The sequence below is a fragment of the Castor canadensis genome, chromosome 11 (genome assembly GCF_047511655.1).
Source record: "Castor canadensis chromosome 11, mCasCan1.hap1v2, whole genome shotgun sequence".
In the NCBI taxonomy this organism is placed as follows: domain Eukaryota; kingdom Metazoa; phylum Chordata; class Mammalia; order Rodentia; family Castoridae; genus Castor; species Castor canadensis.
In genome coordinates this window covers 45,086,342-45,106,761 of record NC_133396.1, presented here as the reverse complement: position 1 = coordinate 45,106,761, position 20,420 = coordinate 45,086,342, and the positions used below count along the sequence as shown (strand labels likewise).

General features: G+C 37.9%; 1 protein-coding gene across 3 annotated transcripts in view; it reads right to left on the bottom strand.

The window, feature by feature from the left end:
• Window positions 1–20,134, bottom strand: part of Nsrp1 (nuclear speckle splicing regulatory protein 1) — a 45,355-nt gene extending 25,221 nt beyond the window's left edge. The window contains exons 1-2 of one of the 3 annotated variants that reach the window (XM_020178827.2): window positions 20,044–20,134; window positions 18,834–18,927 (exon numbers count right to left, since the gene is read on the bottom strand). In XM_020178827.2, the coding sequence (XP_020034416.1) occupies window positions 18,834–18,927; window positions 20,044–20,063 (114 nt within the window). In that variant the 5' untranslated portion in view covers window positions 20,064–20,134. Of the gene's footprint in view, window positions 1–18,833; window positions 18,928–19,579; window positions 19,770–20,043 lie in introns of those variants that run through there. The other 2 variants (XM_020178828.2, XM_074046536.1) reach the window with 2 other exon arrangements.
• Window positions 20,135–20,420: the final 286 nt, after the last annotated feature.

Sequence of the window (20,420 nt, the reverse complement as noted above, 5' to 3'; positions counted from 1 at the left end):
CGGGACTGGGGTTTGAATTCAGGGCTTCTCATTTGCAAAGCAGGCACTCTTCTGTTTGAGGCATGCCTCCAATACATTTCGCTCTGATTATTTTGGAGATGGGGTCTTGAGAACTATTTGCCTGGGGTGGCACTGAACCAAAATCCTCTCGAGTAGCTAGGATCACAAGTGGGTATTTTTTGTTGTTGTTGCTTGAATTTGTGTTCTGAGACAAGACTGGCCTTAAACTCTCGATCTTGGCTTCCCAACTGCCACCAAGCTCTTACACACAAAAATGAGCAACACAGAGCTGGTGGCCTGGCTCAAGTGGTTAAGTGCCTGCCTAGCAAGCATGAGGCCCTGAGTTCAACCCCCAGTAGCAATTAAAAAAAAAAAAAAGAGCAAAACAAAATGTTAAACCATTTGTTGAATATTAATAAAAGGCTATAAAACCTCGTAACTGGAAGTCACTCCTCAGAGGTAATACTTTATCGAGGTATTTAAGTTAGAGTTTTATATTCTCTAGGAATAATCAATCTGTAAAAAATAGTCAATTAGAGCTCAAAAAGATTATAATTGAAGTAACATGAATTAGTGAATGAAAGATGAAATTCAAGAATTCTCCCAGAATGTACTGAATTAAAAAATATAGAAAATATAAAAGTTAAGAGGCATAAAGGAATACTCAGATGTTCTGAACTGTGTCTAATGGGGATTCCAAAAGGAGAGACTAGAATGGAGGGAAGGAACTCTCCAAAATTATAAAAGAAGAAAATAGCCCTGAAGCGGGAGAAGTTTCAAGTCCTTAAAGAGTTCACCAAATGCTGACCTAGATACATCCTGGTAAATTTTCAGAATACCAAGAACAAAGAGAAAAATTGTAACATCTGGTGAAGGGGATTGGGAGTACAGATTATTTACAAATAAAAATCAGACGAATAACACATCAACAGCAGATTTTATAAGAAAAATAAAGTATTGTTTTATTTTTTAATTTTATTTTTTTTGACAGAACTGGGGTTTGAACCCAGGGCTTTGTGCCTACCACTTGAGTCACATCCCAAGCCTTTTTCTTTTTTGCTTTAGTTATTCCTCGTAACTATCCACAGCTGGGATTATAGGCGCAAATGCACACGACCATGCATGGTTTACAGATGGTGTTTCACTAACTTTTTGCCCAGGCTGATCTCAAACCACAATCCTCAAAATCTGTCTCCTGAGTAGAAGAGATTATAGACATAAGCTACTGAACCTAGCCCAAAGTATTATTTTAAAGTGCTAAAGGAAAGCACTGGAACTTCATATGTAGCCAAACTATCTTTCAACTGTGAAGATTAAAAAATAAAGACATCTGCAGATGGACAAAGATTCAAAGATTACCACTCACAATCTCCAAAAGACTGACTTCAGAACAAATTAATCCAAGTATAAGACAAAGAAATAGAAAACAAAAGGCTGGAGATGTGGCTCAAGCAGGAGAGCAAGTGCAAAACCCTGAAACCCCAGTACCACAAAAAAATAAAAGTAGGAGGCAGAAACCAACACTTAGAAACCAGTAAAATTCAACTGATAAACATAAACAAGTGATCAACTATTTAAAAAATAATATTCACAGCTAAAATCTGAAATGCAATCAGCCTAAGAAATATTGGGGAAAGAGAAGAAAAGTTAAAGTAAAAACAGGTTGTTCAAGCTGGGTGTCAGTGGCTCCCAGCCACTGTAATCTGTAGGATTACATCTGTAATCCTAGCTACTTACAAGGCAGAGATCAGGAAGATCACAGTTTGAAGCCAGCCCATGCAAATAGTTTGTGAGCACCTATGTCAAAAATACCCAACAGAAAACAGGGTTGGTGGAGTTTACAGCAGCTGGCTCCTGATCTCTGCCTCCCTAGCAGCTAGAATTACAGGTGTAAGCCACTGGTGCCTGGTTAAAAAAAAAAAAGGTCTGATTTTGTTGTTGTTGCTTCCAAACAGGCTGACCTCAAACTTCTGATGCTCCTGTCTCAGCCTACCAAATGCTGAGATTGATAGGCATGTGTCACCACACACAGCTCAAAAAGCTCCCCTCGAGAGAAAAAGGATGCCTCCTTTTGGCATTCATGTTGTTCATGCCAATGAATAACACTGGGAATAAAAAGGAGATTTCAAAAGCACAATTCAGAAAAGCATTTTAATTTCAGAAAGCATTTATCATTACATTTTACTACAGACAGTTACGGTAGTATGCCTGTAACTCCAGCACTTCGGAGGCTGAAACAAGAGGATCAAGAGTTCAAGGCCAGTCCAGGCCTTGTCTACAAAAAAAGAAAACAAGAACAAAAAAGCCCTTTACTTTAATGTAAGTTGAATCTCTAGGAAAAAAGTAAGGATTATCTAGGAAAATGTAAATAACAAAAATTGGCTAAAGAAGTAAAACCTGAATAGATTTTAAAAACAGAAAAAATTGAAATTGTAGAGGACCAATTCCAAGCATATCACTTTGCATCTTAACACACTTCAATGGAACATAATTTCTTCTGTTTTGGAGCACAGAACATGTTTCCACCTCAAGACTCTTTTACATTCTTTAAAATTATTGGGAATCCAAACAGCTTTTGTTTATATGGAAGGGTTATGCTATCAAAATTTACCATATTAGAAATTATAACTAAGAAAGTCTGGGCATGATAGTACACAACAGTAATTCCATCATTTGGGAAACTGAGGCAGGAGGATCATGAATTCAAGGCCCACCTGGGCTGTACAGCAAGACCCTATTTCAAAAAACAAACAACAAAACAGTAAGAAAATTGTAATAAATTGTTCATCGCTAAAAGAGGCAGAGGTAAGAGGATCGAAGTCCAAGGCCAGCCCAGGCAGTTAGTGTGGGACTCTCTCTAAAAGGAAAAAAAAAAAAAAGAAGTATTTGTACTTTTGCAAATTTCTTTGACAAAAAAATTGGTGAAATCTTGTGTGCTCTATTTTCAAGCTACTGTATATCTAGGAAGATATGAGAAAAGGCAAAAAAAAGTCTTAGTATTATGGGCTGAGCATCTCTAATCTGAAATGCTCCAAAATCCAAACTTTTAAATACTGACATGATGCCACAGTGGAAAACTCCACATGTGATAGATCGCAACAAAAACACTGCATAAAATTACCATCAGACTGTGTATAAGGTATATAAACTACAAATGAATTTCATGTTTACACTTGGATACCATTCAGGACATCTGATTATCTGTATGCAAATGTTTCAAAATCTGGAAAAAAAAATGTGAACTCAAGCACTTCTGGTGCCAAGTATTTTGAGTAAGGAGTACTCAACATATGTTATAAAACAGTTTTGACTTTGCAGATCTCTTGAAAGTATCTTTGCAACCCCAGGGGTCCCCAAGAGAGTCACAGTAGATTAAGAAAAAAAAGAGGGAAAGCTAAATCAACACCAAGTAAGAATGCAAAACTTTAGGCCAATGGTACTTAATAGCAAATACATCCTTATCCTACATATGAAAATTAACTCAAACTGTATTAAAGACCTAAAGATAAAAGCTAAACCTAAAATATTGAAAGAAAAACTTCATGACACTGGATTAGGCAATGATTTCTTAGATATGACACCAAAAATATAGGCAACAAAAGAAAAAAATTGATAACTTCAGCAAAATTAAAAACCTTTGTGCATCAAAAAGATACAGTCAGGCGCCAGTGGCTCACACCTGTAATCCTACTTACCTGGAAAGCTGAGATTGGGAGGACTGCAGCTCAAGGCCAGCCCGGACAAGTAGTTTGTGAGACCCCCATCTCCAAAATAACCATGGCAAAAGGACCCAATGGCTCATGCCTGTAATCCTAGCTACTGGGGAGGCAGAGATCAGGAGGATCATGGTTCAAGGTGCCTAGGCAAAGAGTTTGAGAGACCCCTATCTTGAAAATACTCAACACAAAAAAGGACTGGTGGAATGGCTCAAGTGGTAGAGCGCCTGCCTAGCAAGTACAAAGCCCTGAGTTCAAACCTCAGTATCGCAAAAATAATAAATACATAAGTGAAACGGAGCAAAGAAAATACAGCCATTTCTCCAAAGACAAATAGCCAATAAACACATGAAAATGTTCAGCATCACTAGTCGTTAGGGAGATGCATATTAAAACCACAATGAAAAGCCACTTCACACCTTCAAGCAGAAGGCTATTATCAAAAAAATAGTAACATAACAAATGTTGGTGGAGGATGTGGAAAAAATGGACTTCTTGTGCACTGCTGGCAGGAATATAAAATGATACAGTCACTGTGTTAGTTCCTCAAAACTTAAGTATTCTAGTTATCATTAAGAAAGTGAGTAACAAATGCTGGCAAGGATGAGGTGGAGGGAACCCTTATACAGTGTTGGTGGGAATGTAAATTAGCGCAGTCACTACAGAAATTAGTACAGAGATTCCTCAAAAAACTAAAAATAGAACTACCATATAATCCTGCAATACCACTTCTGGGCATCTATCCCAAGGAATGTTAAATCAGCATACAACAGAGATACCTGAACACCCACATTTATAGCAGCACTATTCATAATAATCAGACTATGTTAACAGCTATGTGAATAGGCTACAATCAACTAGATGACTGGACACAGTAAACATAGTATATATACACAATGGAGGAGTATTCAGCCATACAGAACAATGAAATTATGCTGCTTGCAGGAAAATGAACAGAACTGAAGAACAGTATGTTGAGCAAAACAAACCATGCTCCTAAGGACAAATATCAGGTTTTCTCTTATATTCAGAATCTAGACAAAAAAAAAAAAAAAAAAAAAAGACATGAATGTAAAAGGGGGACAATGGGAAAGGTGCAAAGGAGTGAAATAGGGTGCATGGTTATGATCTTAGTACCTCATATGCACATATGCAAATAGAATAATGAAATCCATTCAAATTGAAAAAAAAAAGCAGCAGAGATTAGAAAGAATAATAGAGGGGGCTAATAATAATAATAGTAAAAAAAAAAATAAATAAACCTTTGGCGGGTACCTGTGGCTTACACCTATAATCCTAGCGACTCAGGAGGCAGAGATCAGGAGGACTGCATTTTAAAGCCAGCCCAGGCAAATAGTTTCAGAGACTTATCTTGAAAATACCCAACATACACAAAAAAAGAGCTGGGAGAGTGGCTCAAGTAGTAGAGTGCCTCCCTAGCAAGTATCAGATCCTCAGTTCAGACTCCAGTACTGAAAATAAACAAATAAAAAAAACACTCCTCAAACATTTGAACATAAAAGAACTCAAGGCAAGGAATCAAACAGAGACTTATATACTGTGTTCATAGCAGCATTATTCACATAACAGCCAAAATGTGGAAATCACCCAAGTGTCCTTGGATGAGATGAAAAGATAAAACGTGATATATGCATACAATGGAGAAGGAAATTCTGGCACATGCTACAACATGTATGAACCTTGAGGACATTATACTAGGTGAAATAAACCATGATAAAGGACAAATACTCAAATACTGTATGCTTATCTGAGGAAACTGGAAGGGTTAGATTTGTAGACTGAGAGTAGAATGGTTGGTGGCTGTCAGGGGCAAGACAGGAGAGAAGAAAATAAGGAGCTACTGTTTAATGAGTACAGAGTTTTAGCTTGAAAAGAAAAAGTTCTGAAAACAGACAGTGATACTATTCAAAAAACAATGTGAATTTTATGTCACTGAACTAGACACAAAAATGGTTAAAAGATAAATGTTATGTTACAAGTAAAAAACAGCAAATAGGGCTGGAGGTGGGGCACAAGCAGTGGAGTGCCTGCCTAGCAAACATGAAGCCCTGAGTTCAAAACCCATACCACTAAAAAAAAAAAAAAAAAAAAAAAAATCCAGCTGCATATATAAAATAATAACCCACCACAACCAAGTAGGTTTTATGCTGGCATTAAAAGAACATTTTCACTTTAGTGAAAGAGGTACCAACATTAATATTTTCCCTCCTAGGAAAAAGAATTATTTTATCCCATCTTCATTACCTGCATTCTCTCAGCTACTTCTGTAATGGGAGATAAAAGGACAATAGAATTTTCTTGCCATCTCTCCTCCTTTAGTGCATCCTTTTTTCTCTCTTTTTTTTTTTCACTTCTGGACAACAGGTTAAGGGGATGAATTTTTAGCATAGCTGCACAATTACTTTAAGTCCCTCAAGGCTTATACAGCTTTTTAGAGATATTCAGTATCATGAATGCAGTAGTTTTGTAGCATATGAGAAAAGTTAAAAAATTATTAGCCATCATTAAAATAATCTAAATTTCCTGACTTTTTTTTTTTTTTGAGGCAGGGTCTCACTATATAGCCCAGGCTGGTCACCAACTCATGATCCTCCTCCCTTAGATTTCCAAATGTTAAAATAACAAGGCATGTATTATACATTCTGCTCTGGCATTTTCATAAATAATATGCTTTCTCATGTCTGTGTAAAACTGTCATTTTATTTGAACTATACCAGACTATATCCAGAGAAATAGGAAATTATTTGATTATAACTGATGAAAAGCCACAACTGAAACACTTTATTGGGTCAGATGTATTATAATGTTCAAATAAGTTAAAATTTTAACTTTTTCTTAGTATTAGCAAACTAAACAGATTTCCAATTAAAACAAAATTAGTTTTCCATTAAGCAAAACAGACCTATGAAGATTACTTTTTCAAGGAAAAATTTTTAAAAGACTGGAATTAAAGTGGAGAAAAATTAAGAAATAGTAAAAGCAATGACAGTATTACATAATCCAATAGCTTGCTAATGCTTCTTACTTTGGAAATACACAATTATGGTCATCTCCTCTTTAAAGCACTCATTACCTCTTATTTTTCAAAATTATAACCATAAAATAGTAAGTATACAATTTTGAAAAACAAAACTCATATATTAACCTTTAACCATTTTATTATTTTCTACTTATATGTTCACATACAGTATTGTACAAACATGTTCAATTTTGCATTCTTATTCTTTATTTTATGCTCTTAAATTGTTCTACCACTCTTAGTATGCTTTTTACTAAACAAAATGCACTATTTCCTTTTATATTTTAATATAGTTTTGAAACTAAATACCCTACGAGAAATTCTTAAAAGTCATCGAAAATTTTTTTTAAAAATTTGTGGGCTAGGAGTGTGGCTCATATAGTAGAGCACCTACCTGCCTGGCAAGTGCAAGGCCCTGTGTTCAAACTCTAGTAGCACCAAAACAATACTTGTAAAGTATTAAAAAAAAAAAAAAATCATTCATAGTTCACTATCTTTTTTCCTTCCATTTTTACGGTTTTTTTTTTTTTTTTTTTTTTTTTTGCTTGTTTTTGTTCTGAGATGGGATTTTGTGTGTTTGTCCAGCTGGCCTCCAACTCCTGGGCTTAAGTGATCCTCCTTGTCTTAGTCTACCAAATAGCTGGGATTTCAGGCATGCATCATTATGCCCAGCTTTTCTATAACAGCTTTCTATGTATTTTCTAAGTGCTATTTTGTGATGAATTTAACAGCTTTAGTGTATCTATTACACTCAGTTTGGCCACACTTTCATTGTTGAAAGTTGAACTGATTTGTTTTTACTATCATAAACTCCAGAGAAATACTTTTGAATATCGAAAAATCTTTTGTACAGATTTCTGATTTCTTCAAGGTAAGAATTTTAGAAAGGAAAAGACTCACATAGTTTCTGTCTCCTGACTGACATACTGGGTTAAAAGCACTTTTAAAAGACTGACATTAATCCTAAGGATTGGGGGGATGTAGCTCAGTGGTACAAGGTCCTGGATTTAAGCCGCACCATTACAAAAAAGCAAAAAACAAAAACACTTCTTGTCTGCTACTAATCCTTAGAACACTTTCCAGGAAAGGACAGCATTTTTTGCTCTATAAAAATGTGTATCAACTTACACTGACAAAATCTAAGTGACCATTTTTCTAAAATCTTGCCATTATCATTTTTTAAAAGTATATGCTAATATGGCAAACTGCTGAGGGCATGGCTCAAGCAGTAGAGCACAAGCTCTGGCAAGCACTGGCAAGCACAAGGCTCTGAGTCCAACCTCCAGCACTGGAAAAAAAAAAAGCTTACTGTTGTCATATTTTACATTTCTTAAATATAGTAAGATTAAGTATCTTTTTTGGTTTTTTTGGTGGTATCTGGAGATGAACTCAGGACCTCGTACTTACTAGGCAGGCGCACTACGAGTTGAGCCACTCCACGAGCCCCTGAGATATGGTCTTGCTTTATGCCCCAGCCAGTCTGGATTGAGATCCTATTTGTGCTTGCCTGTGTAGCTAGGAATGACAGGCATGCACCACCATGCCCAGCCATTAGTTGAGATGGGGTCTCTTGAATATTTTGCCTGGGCTGGGCTCAAACAGCAATCTTCCCAATCTCTACCTCCCGAGCAGCAAGAATTACAGGCTTGAGCCACAGGGCCTCATCTAGATTAAATATCTTTAATGTTCATTAGATATTTCTTCTGTATTTGTCTATAACTATTCTTCCCATTTTTCCACTGAGGCTTTACTGTTTTTCCATATAGCATTTATTCAGTGCTTCACATCTTATGAAAATTAGTGTTGTACCTGTAAAAGGACTACACCATGGCTCTGAGTGAATCTGTATATATTATATATATATACACAAACATATATATAGATATGCATATATACATATAAACACATAAAACTAAGTTAATAAATTTTAGCTATGTAGTTTAACATTATCTTTTAAAGAAGCCAGTTTTGTTTCTATCCAAAGCAATAATTTTCAGGTTGTATGTATTGTAATTTTTCATGGCATACAAATTATGTTGTAAAACTGGATCTCACAGGTATATCACTGCCTAGAAATAAACATTTCAATTGGCAAGATTTAAAGGAAATTCATTATATTCTGCAAAATAAGCATTTAGCACAGAAAAACATCTAAAAGGATGTTCCACATTTAATCTGTCATCTTCATAGTTAGCTATATTAATTACTAATCACCTTAAAAACTTGTAAAGTATTTGTTATCAGGAGTTTGAGAAAAATCACATAGGCCAGGGGTCAGCAAGTTATACACTGCTGGCCAAAATCAGTCCACCCACTTTTGTAAATCAAATTTTATTAGAACACATTTATTACCAATGCTCAGTGCTTTCACGGTGAAAGCTGAACAGTTGACCTGTAAAGCTCAAAACATTTATTACAGGCTGAGTACCTTTATCCAGAATGTTTGGGACCAGGAAGGTGTGGTGGGTCACTCCAGCAACCCTACTCAGGGAGCAGAGATGGGTTGGGGAGGTGGAGATTAGAGGATAGAGATTTGAGGCCAGCCCAGACAGTTAGCAAGACCATATCTTAACCTATTAAAAAAATAAAACTAGACATGGTGGTGTATGCCTGTCATCCCAGCTATGCAAGAAATGTAACTAGGATAGCAGTCCAAGCTGGCTTGGGCATAAAAGCAAGACCCTATTCAAAAAATAAATAAAGCACCTACCCAGCAAGTGCATGGCCTTGAGTTCAAACCCTAATACTGCAAAAACAACAAAAACAAGCCCATGATGTTTAGGATCAAAAGTGTATTACTGTTTAGAATTTTCAGATTTGGAGATATGTGAATGTTATACATAATGAGATCGCAGCTATGGAACCAATATCTAATCAGAAAACTCATTTGTTCCGTATATACCTAGTACACATAGCTTGAAGGTAATTTTATACTTTTTTGGAGGGGGGCCAGAACTGGGGTTTGAACTCAGGCTAGGCAGACACTCTTACCATTTGAGCCCCATCACCAGTCCTACACTTTATTTTTAGCATGGCAACATTTTGACTGCAATCCTTCAACATGAGGTCAGGTGTGGAACTTTCCACTTGTGGCATCAGATTGGCACTCAAAAAGTTTCAGAATTTGGAGCACTTCAAGTTTCAGATTTTCAGGTCAGAAATGCTCAACTTGTACTTAAGAGTTACACAATACAAACCAAAACACCTGAATAAATAAATTTACTCATTCTTGGAAGCCAGACATATCTGGATCCTAATTCATGGATCTCACAGCCTATTACAGTGACAAAATATGCATGAAAACAACTCATAAACAAGGTTTTAAAAAGCTAAGCACCAGTGACTCATGCCTGTAATCCTAGCTACTCAGGAGGCAGATATCAGGAGGATCTCGGTTTGAAGTCAACCACTGCAAATAGTTTGTGAGACCCTAGCTCGAAAAAACCCAACACAAAAAAGGGCTGGTAGAGTGGCTCAAGGTAAAGCCCTGAGTTCAAGCCCCAGGACTGCAAAAAAAATTTAAAAAATTAAAAAGCTAAGAGCAATAAGTAAAGAGTATCAGAAAAAAGGAAAAGATTATTTCTAGTGAGGAAATTCATAGATGGCATCTTGCACTAAGTAGCTTTTGTACTAAATTTTGAAGGGCGACTATAATTACAACATGTAAAGATGAAGACTTCCACTATGAAGAAAAGCAAAGCTGTGAAAAACTACAACCATAACAGTGTACTTTGCATGGAGGAAAAATTAGGGAAAAATGCAAATAAGCATTTTAAAGCCAAAGCATTAAATACAATTAGGTTCAGCTCCTGGGGAGTAAGTGACTAGAACTGTGCTTTAGGAGGATCAGTCAGATAACCATATTTACAATGAATCTGAAGACAGAGAAAGCAGTAAGAAAACTGTTATTTTTGGTGGTGCTGCTAGATTATACCCAGGGCCTTGCACATGCCAGACAAATGCTCTACTGCTGAGTCCCAGCCCAAAAGGAAACTATTTACAAAAGCTATTCAGCTGGTGAAGTTGCTCAAGCAGTAGAGCATCTGCTAACAAGTGTGAGGCCATGAGTTCAAACCCCAGTACTGCCAAAAACAATGCTGGGCACCACCAGTGTCTCGCACCTGTAATCCCAGATACTCAGGAGGCAGAGATCAGGAGGATCTTGGTTTGAAGCCAGCACAGGGAGATAGTTCAAGAGACCCTATCTCCAAAAAACCCACCACACAAAAAGGGCTGCCAGGGGCGGGGGGGGCTCCAGTGTTAAGAACGCCTACCTTGCAAATAAACAAAGCCTGAGGCCCTGAGTTCAAACAACAGTGCTTGCATACACCCCCCAAGAAAACTATTCAAATAACTCAAAAATGACCATAAAATTGGAAAAGATTAGAAAAACTGGAATAAATACATCGTATGATAGACAAACCACTCAAACATTTGTGATCAGCCAAAAGCATCAGAATAGGCTTTCTTACTTCCCTTCTCCATCTTTGGAAATAATTATTTCTAATTAGTTCTGATAATTTAAAAAGAACTACTTAAATAAAAGTGCTGGACTACCACTTTCCCATTTTTAAACTAACCCTGAATATAAGCACAAAATAAAACAGAACTCATGTACTAGGGCCCCCTCTGCTGGACTATAGAGAGATAAAATGGAATCTAAAATTTGAGATCTGAATTGTTTCTCAACTGCTTAAAAAAAAAAAAAAAAAGTTTTGCTTCATACCAACTTCCCTCTAGCTGTATCACATGCTCTCCTTAGGAGGGGAACAATAAAGTATCTTTCCCTTTATTTTCCAAAACAATCAACAATTTATTGTTGCTTAGATTGTTGGTTATGAAAAGAGATTTTTAACATATATTTAAACAACACAAATATTTAAATATATTCAACTAAGAAATTTACTTCTTAGTACTAGGAAAAGCTAGAATTCATCACGTTTTTTATAGATATGTAAAGTATGCTGAAGAACAGTTGTATAACTTGTCTATTACGAATTAAACTGTATCTCCCTTGTTAATTGGTTTCTGACTGGGCTCCATCAAAGAAAAACTACCTAAAACTGAATCTCCCCATTTGCTTCAGCTCCTTTAAGATAGCCTGGTTCCAACCAAGTAATCCTGGCCCTTGGCCTCCAAACCAATCATCTAGCTGTGATCACTACTTCTTACTACTGCTAATCTCTAGATTGCCTCATCATCCCCTGTTTGGCTTCTCTTCTTTCACCTATGTAACCAACTCTCTGCATTAGAGTCCCTCTATGGGAGGGAGAGACAAAGAGGAGAAAGAAAGCTATAGCAAAATGTCCCAGGCATTATCTTTTCTAACTGTAGCGTACCCATTGTCCAGTTACCACCACCCTCATTTCACAACAGAAAAGAAACAGCAGTAACATTAGTGAACTTTCTAGACACCTGTGTAAACCTGTCCTCCTGGATACACTTTGGAAATTTCATGTTGCTTTGTATTATACTGTAGGCAGGATGATTTAATGTAAAACTACAGGATAAACATGTCCTATCTTTCTGTCATATCCATGGCAAGGAATTTCTAAGACTATATGTTAAAACAAACCACAAGGACACCAGACAATGTACTGGGGAATAACTGTTTCAACAAATGGTGTTGGAACAACTGGATATCCACAGATAAACGAATGAAATTCAAACACCACATAAAATAATTAACTCAAAATAGATCAAAGAACTTAATTTAAGAACTAAAACTACAAAACTCTTAGAATAAAGCATAGGTGTGAATCTTCAAATAGGCAAGTTTCTTACGTATATTCTCTAAGCACCAGCAACAACAGAAAAAATAAATTGGACTTCCTCAAAATTGAAATTTTGTCCTTCAAAAGGACATTATCAAGAAAATGAGGCTGGACGCTGTGGCCTATAATCCTAGCTACTCAGGAAACAGAGCTCAGGAGGACTGCAGTTCAAAGCCAGCCAGGACAAACAGTTCAAGAGACCCTGTCTCAAAAAAATCCATCACAAAAATAGGCCTGGTAGAGTGGCTCAAGATGTAGGCCCTGAGTTCAAACTTCAGTACTAGAAAGAAAAAAAAAAAAGATAAAAGAAAATGAAGACAACGCATAGAATGGAAAGTAAGATTTACAAATCATAAATCTAATAAGGTACTTGTACATAGAATATATTTAAAAACTCTTACAACTCATAATAATAGCCCAATTAAAAACCAGATAAATGATATGACTAGACGTCTCTCCAAAGATTGAATACCCAACGTCACTGGTCATTTAAAAAATGCAAATCAAAACAATGAGATCCTACTTGATACCCACAGAAAGCTATAATAAAAAAGATGAGGGGCTGCCGGAGTGGCTCAAGCAGTAGAGCGCCTGCCTAGCAGCTGCAAGGCCCTAAGTTCAAGCCTCAGTACCACAAAAAAAACCAACAACAAAAAAAAAAAAACCCAAGCCGGGCACTGGTAGCTCACACCTGTAATCCTAGTTACTCAGGAGGCAGAGATGAGGAAGATCATGGCTCAAAGTCAGCCCGGGCAAATAAGTTTGTGAGACCCTATCTGGAAAAAAGCCTTCACGATAAAGGGCTGGTAGAGTGGCTCAAAATGCAGGCTCTGAGTCAAAGTCCCAATAACACAAAAAATTAAATAAATTCTTGCTAAAACTTCCAAAAAAAAAAAAAAAAAGAGGGATTTGGCTCACACCTGTAATCCTAGCTGCTCAAGAGAATCACAGCTGGAAGCCAGAGTGGGCAAATAGTTCGTGAGACCCTATCTTGAAAAAAACCCTCCACAAAAAAGGGCAGCTGGAGTAGATCGAGGTATAGACCCAGCGTTCACACCCCAGTACTGCAAAAAAAAAAAAAAAAAAAAAGGATGAGAAGTAGTGTAATCCTAACTACTTGGGAGGCTGAGATCAGGAGGAACAGGTGTGAGGCAAGCTGAGCAGATAGTCTGGCAAGACCCCATTTCCAAAATAACCACAGCAAAATGGATGGGAGGTGTGGTTCAAGAAGTAGAATGCCTACTTTGCCAGCTCCAAGTCCTGAGTTCAAATCCCAGTCACACACACACACACACACACAAAGGAATGAAGCAGTGATACATGTTACAACCTTAAACATAGGCAAAGTGAAAGAAACAAAAAAACCACCTATTACATAATTGCTTTTATATGAAATGTCCACAATAGGCAAATCAAGAGAGACAGAAAAGATTAGTGATTTGGCAACAGAGAAAATAAGGAGTGATGCTAATGGGTAAAGGTTTCTTTGTGAGTGATGAAAATGACCTCGAATTAGACGGTGATGGTCATACAACTCTTAAAAACCAATAAACCATACAATTTAAAAGGGTGAAGAATGTGGGGGTTTGGATTGTATCTTGATATTTTTTTAAATGGGGAAATGACATAAGAATAAAAAGTAAAATAAATGATAAAATATAAGAGCCTGAGGCTGGAGGTATAACACAGTGGTAAGATCATTTGCCAGCACCACAAGAGGACAGGATGGAATCTAAGAATTTTTTTTAATGTTATTAATAAATCTAAAAATATATCTACTTCTCCACTGTATTGTACAGATTATGTATCAGTTCTCCTCCCCTTCATCCTATGTAACCTTTTTAACAACCTAGAACAGAAATCTTTAGAGTAACATTCCATCTATTTCTTTCCCATATACTCAGCTGGCTGCCAGCACCTGTTTATTTGATATCTATTGTCCCCTGTGATTCCCCCAGCCTCACTCTAGTTAAGATCCTCACTTTTCACCTGAACTATAGAAGACTTCTCATGGCATCTTGATCCTAATCTTTCATCTCTCCCCCAACCCAACCCACCTTATCCTTTTGTTTTTTGAGGTAAGAGTCTTGCTGTATGGCCCAAGCTGGCCTCAAACTCTTGATCCTCCCGCCCACAGCTTCCTTTCTTCCCTTTTGTGCTTCACAATTCAAGAATTATCTTCTCAAGGTCTAAGTGTGAGACTGGAGACAGAGAAGATCTCGGTTTGAGGCCAGCCCAGGCAAAAAGTTACCAAGACCCCACCTCAATCTATAAGCCAGGTTTGGTGGTTTATAGATTCCAACTACATGGAAAGGCACAGGGCAGGAGGAGAGATCACAATCTGAGGCTGGCCTGGGCAAGCTCCTACCTGAATTAACTAAAAGCAAAACATGGCTAAGGGTGTGGTTTAAGTGATAGAGTGCCCATATAGCAAGTACAAGGCCTGGCCCTGAGTTCAAAAACACCCCCAACAAAAAAAAAAAATGTGGGTTTTTTTTTTTTTTTGCAGTACTGGGGTTTGAACTCAGGGCCTACACCTTGAGCCATTACACCAGCCTCCTCCCCCCCTTTTCTCTTAATGTTAGGTATTTTCAAGATAGGGTCTCGTGGAATTAATTGCTCGGGACTGGCTTTGAACCAAGATCCTCCTGATCTCTACCTCCTGAGTAGCTAGGATTACAGACATGAGCCACCGGGGCCCAGCAAAAAAAGTGTGATTTTATCACTGAACTACTTACACACTGCTTACAAATATGAAGGCTGACATTTGATACAAAGTCAAGGTATTCTACAACCTGGCCCAATCCTATTAAAACCCCATTTGCAACCATTTTTTCCTAAACACACTCCTCTCTAACCACATTATTCCACAAAATGTCTTACACTTTTTTGCTACACTTTTGGCAGTACTGGGGATTGAACTCAGGGCCTCACACTTGCTAGGCAGGCACTCTATCACTTGAGCCATTTGCACCAGCCCTTTTTTGTATTAGGCATTTTCGAGATAGGGTCTTAAGAATCATTTGCCCAAGGCTGGCTTTGAGCCATGATCCTCCTGATCTCTGCCTCCTGACTAGCTAAGATTATAGGTATGAGCCACAGGTGCCTGGTTCTACTCTATATATTTTGCTGTTTTCTCCTAATCAAAATTACCTCTACCCCAATCTCTCTTACCCATTTAAATCTAAGCCAGCCATGAAGGCTGTTAAAATTTCTACTTCTGCCTTGGTTTTCCTTTAGCCAAGTGAATCTTTTTATTCTCTACATTAACACAATTTGTAACTCTATTAAAACAAGGCAAGATAGAACTGAAAGAGTGCAGGTTTTGGGATCATATACTTGTGTTCAAAGCTCAGTTTTGCCACTTATTAGCTATATGGCCTTGAACAAATTACTTAACCTATTTGAGTTTCAGTTGCTTCATGTGTAAAATGCAAATAATAATACTTATATCACAGGGTAATTATGAAGATGAAATAAAGAACAATAAGCACAAAGGAATCCTCAGTAATGTTAGTTTTCTTTCTAAATTTCAGTATTCTTTATATGTTTACATGTGTGTCTTTCTCACTAAACTAAATATTGTTTGAAAGCAACACTATGCCAATGGTCCACAACTTACAATGGGGTTGTATAATAAACCCATATCGTAAGTCAGCCAGTGCTGGTAGCTCACACCTATAATCCTAGCTACTTGGGAGACTGAGATGGGAAGGATCATGGTTCAAGGCCAGCCTCAGCAAATAGTTCCAGAGACCCTATCTCCAAAAATAACCAAAGCAAAATGGACTGGAGGTATGGCTCAAATGGTGGTAAAAAAAGAAAATACCATAAGTCAAAAATTTTAAAAAATATGCTGGGCACGGTGGTTCATAGCTATAATCCCAGCTACTCAGAAGGGGGAAATTGGGAGGACAGACGCCCATGTCAACAAATAAGCTGGGTGTGGTAGCATGGGGTTATGATCCCAGCTATGTAGAAGGCATAAATAGGAGGACTGTAGTCCAAGCTGGCCTGGGGAAAAACATGAGACCCTATTCAAAAAAACAAAAAAAAATTACTATCATAGTGTAGCAACACAGTGTACTGTCAATGGGTTATTTAGTCTCATGATAACATGGCTGATGGGCAGGCGTGGCTCACTGCCTTGGCCCAGTATTGTACAGCTAACCTGGGAGAGCATCAAAATTCGAAATTCAAAGTGTGGTTTCTATTGAATGACTACTATTTTTGCATCATTGCAAAGTCAAAAAATCATAAGATGAACCGTTTTAAGTCAGTGACAATGTGTATATGGTCCTCCCAAAATTGTTATAAATTCTATGTGGCTATAGAATAAAACATATAGGCTACAGTTACAAAACTAATCAACTCAATCTATAATAAGTATTAGATATTTATTGATAAAACAATAAAACACCTGGGAACAACTTAAATATTCAACAGCTGTAATTAGGGACTTTCTCAATATTTTACTTGGTAATAATCTAGATGCCTATATAGAAATAGAGATTTAACTAACTAGTAACCTTATTTCTTCGTTTTCTTTTCTTTTTTTTTTTTTTGGCAGCGCTAGGGTTTGAACTCAAGGCCTTTGGGTTTGCAAGGCAGGCACTCTACTAATTGAGCCACGCGTCCAGCCTTCATATCTTACAATCAAAATTATTTTTAAATTTATGAAAAAAAAACAAAAAAATGGAAGAAAACTTACACTGTTGTTAAAAGGGGAAAACTCATCTTCGGTAAAATGTGACTATAGAACTACATACACTAATCTCGCCAACATTACACTGAATGAAGTCAAATATAAGCGTACATGCTATGTGATTTCATTTACATGAAACTCTAGAACAGCAAAACTAGTGACAGAACCCACATGAATAGTTTTCTGGGGTAAAACGTGAGGAGACAGACTGCAGAGGGATGTAGAACAACTTTCAGGGCAGAAGGAAAAGTTTTGCATTTTGAAGCATAAATATATGTCCAAAACATCAACCTGGTCAGGTGCCAGTGGCTCACACCTATAATCCTAGCTACTCAGGAGGATTGCAGTTCAAAGCCAACAAAGACAAGTAAGTTGGCTCAAGGTATAGGCCCTGAGTTCAAGCCTCAGTTCCGCAAAAACAAACAAACCAACCAACCAACCAACCTGTACTCACAAAACATCCAGACTTTATTAAATGTAAATTTATTTTTTGAGGCAGTACTGGCATTTGAACTCAGGGTCTCACACTTGCTAGGCAGGCGCTCTACCACTTAAGTCACTCCACAAGTCCTTATTATATGTAAATTTAACCCACAATTTTTTTTGAAAGTGTGTCACATGTGGCATATGCCTGTAATCCCAGCACTCCAGATGCACAGCCAGGAGGATTATGGTTTGAAGTCAATCTGAGTTGCAAAGCAAGATCTCATCTCAAAAAAATACATTAAAAGTATGAATCAAATAGAGCCAACCTCTTCAAAAGAAATGAAGGACTGTTAGATATCTATTTATGCTACTATACAATTAGTAAAAACTGAAAGAGAAGCTACTTTTTCTGCCAGAGGTACCAGATTAATTGATGCAAAGTCTTTATTTTAAGAAATATACAAAAACACTGAAGCATTAAAATAAGCACATATTTGGAGTCGTTTCTGCTAAAAACTGGGTTTCAAAGAAAATGCTAACAAGGCTGGTAAAACAGAAAAAGGTTCATATTAGATGTTATTGTTGTACAATCAAGAATAACTTTATTCATTACTGCAGTTATGACTGAGCAATTACATTTAGTGGATACTGAAGAAGTAACCACAAAAGCTGTCTCATAAAGAACTGTTAACAGGGTCATCCTAGAGACTGGTTAACAACTTAGAAACTACATTGCTAAGAAAAAGTTCTAGGAAATTAGCAACATCTTAATAGCTCATTCCCAGGGATCTTTGAACTAACAAGTTTGTTACTTCAGTATTAGTTGTCTGAAAAGACTTTGTATCATTGTCTAACAGTAACTGAAGTTCATATCTTTTTGGGGGATATAGGGGGACGGGGAAGTAGGGCTTGAACTCAGGGCTTCAACCTTGCAAAGCAGGCACTCTACTGTTTGAGCCACACCTCCTGAAGTTCATAGCTTTTGAAGGGGAAAAAAAGACTCAAAAAAAAATTGATGGAGCACTTCTTTAAACATTTTTTTTTTGATAATTCTGTAATTACGCTCCAAAATCACTGTATTGACAAACAAAGGCAAAGACACAAGCTCAGAAGTTCAATTCTTAAAATTTTGTATTTCCAACAACGCAGGAATAAAACATAGGTTCCCTTACCTCATCATCATCATCAGAGTCATTCGCAAACACTGATGGTTTTTGCAAAACACGGTGCAACTGCTGTGCTTTCTTTGGCAAAATAAGCCCATACCTGCATTTTTTTTTGAAATAGAAATTACACATTATCTTTAAATGTTAACAACTGACACATCTACTATGCCTTCCAGATGAAGTTGCCAGTAGACTTCCTGAATTTTCAGCCATCTCAAAATTCTAATATGCAAGAGTTTATAATTATTATTCTAAGTGATTATTTGTGGACCAAACTCAAATATCATTTTTACCAAGGAAGAAAAGTAAATGAAGAGTTCAGAAATTTTTCAGATGGTAAAGTGACTTTTTTTTTTTACATACACACGTTAGTGAAAAACTTAATACCCGCTAAACATTTAAATGTTCTAGAGTCAAGAAAAAGACTAGATTTTTGTCCTACTGTGCACTTAGTTTATAAGAAGTCAGAGAACAATGTAAACCACAAAAACTTTTAAAAGATTCACTGAGAAATCCAAGTGGCCGTGGGGAAAGCTCCCATTACGGTTTATTAAGCTCACTTGCTTTGTCTTGGAACATCTGAGAACCATCACCAGATTCAACTTAGTTTAGTTTGCCCTTTCAGAAGCGGAGGATCTCGGGAAGCCGCATCCAAAGTAAGGGTCACACATCAGAGCTCAAACTTCCAAGTACGTACATACAGAATCTGTCTGTCTCGCGGGAGCGTGCAGCCCAGTTCCCTACATGCCTACCCTTTTCTGCGGCTTCTCAGTACAACACTCCTAAAACGAGAAGGGAGGGCGGGAACCAGGACTTGCGCTTCTGCCAAGGAGAACAAGGCCCTCTAAGGAAACCAGGAATGGTCTCTCTTCTCAGTGCCCCTGAGCGCATCCAACCGGGAGAAACTCAAGCGCGGGGTAGGCAGCAAGACTGAGGGGCCTCAGACCGAGCTTTTGGAAAATAGAAAAGTCTCGCTCTCTGCCCCTCAGCCTAACTTCCTTCATTTCCTCACAAGTTTCTCCCTCAAACTTCAGGCTTGCATCCTGGAAAGCGTATGGGGGAGGGGAGTCTACGTGACTCGAGATTGTCGCCTTTGCCCGTCTCTATCCCTGACGACACCGCCCCTTCGCTTCCAGCGCACTTGAACTCCTCAGCCAAACATACAGTCGCCGTAGCTTCTCACTCCCCAGCCTGACCCTAACTCCCGATCACTCACTGCCTGCCCGGAATCGCCATCTTGTTCCCGTCTCCGCTGAACGTGGCCGGCGCCGTCGTGACGCTCACGTCGACGTCGTCCCGTAAAGTCTCGCGCGGCGTTGGGCGGCCCGGACTCTACTTCCTGCGGAGGTGTCTCCTTGGAGTCTCTACCTCTGTTGTAGCGAGGGGATGCTGCCCGCTGCCTGGAAGCCGCTGCTGCCCGCTGCCTGGAAGCCGCTGGGACCAGCAGCGTCCTGTCTCCCGAGAACACTGTTGAAATTGCAAATTCTCCCAGCACCTGCTGAATCAGAAACCCTGCGGAGGGACCCAGCAATCTGAATTTTACTGAGCCCTTCGAACAGCTCTCGTATTTAAGTTTGAAAACGGCTATCCTGG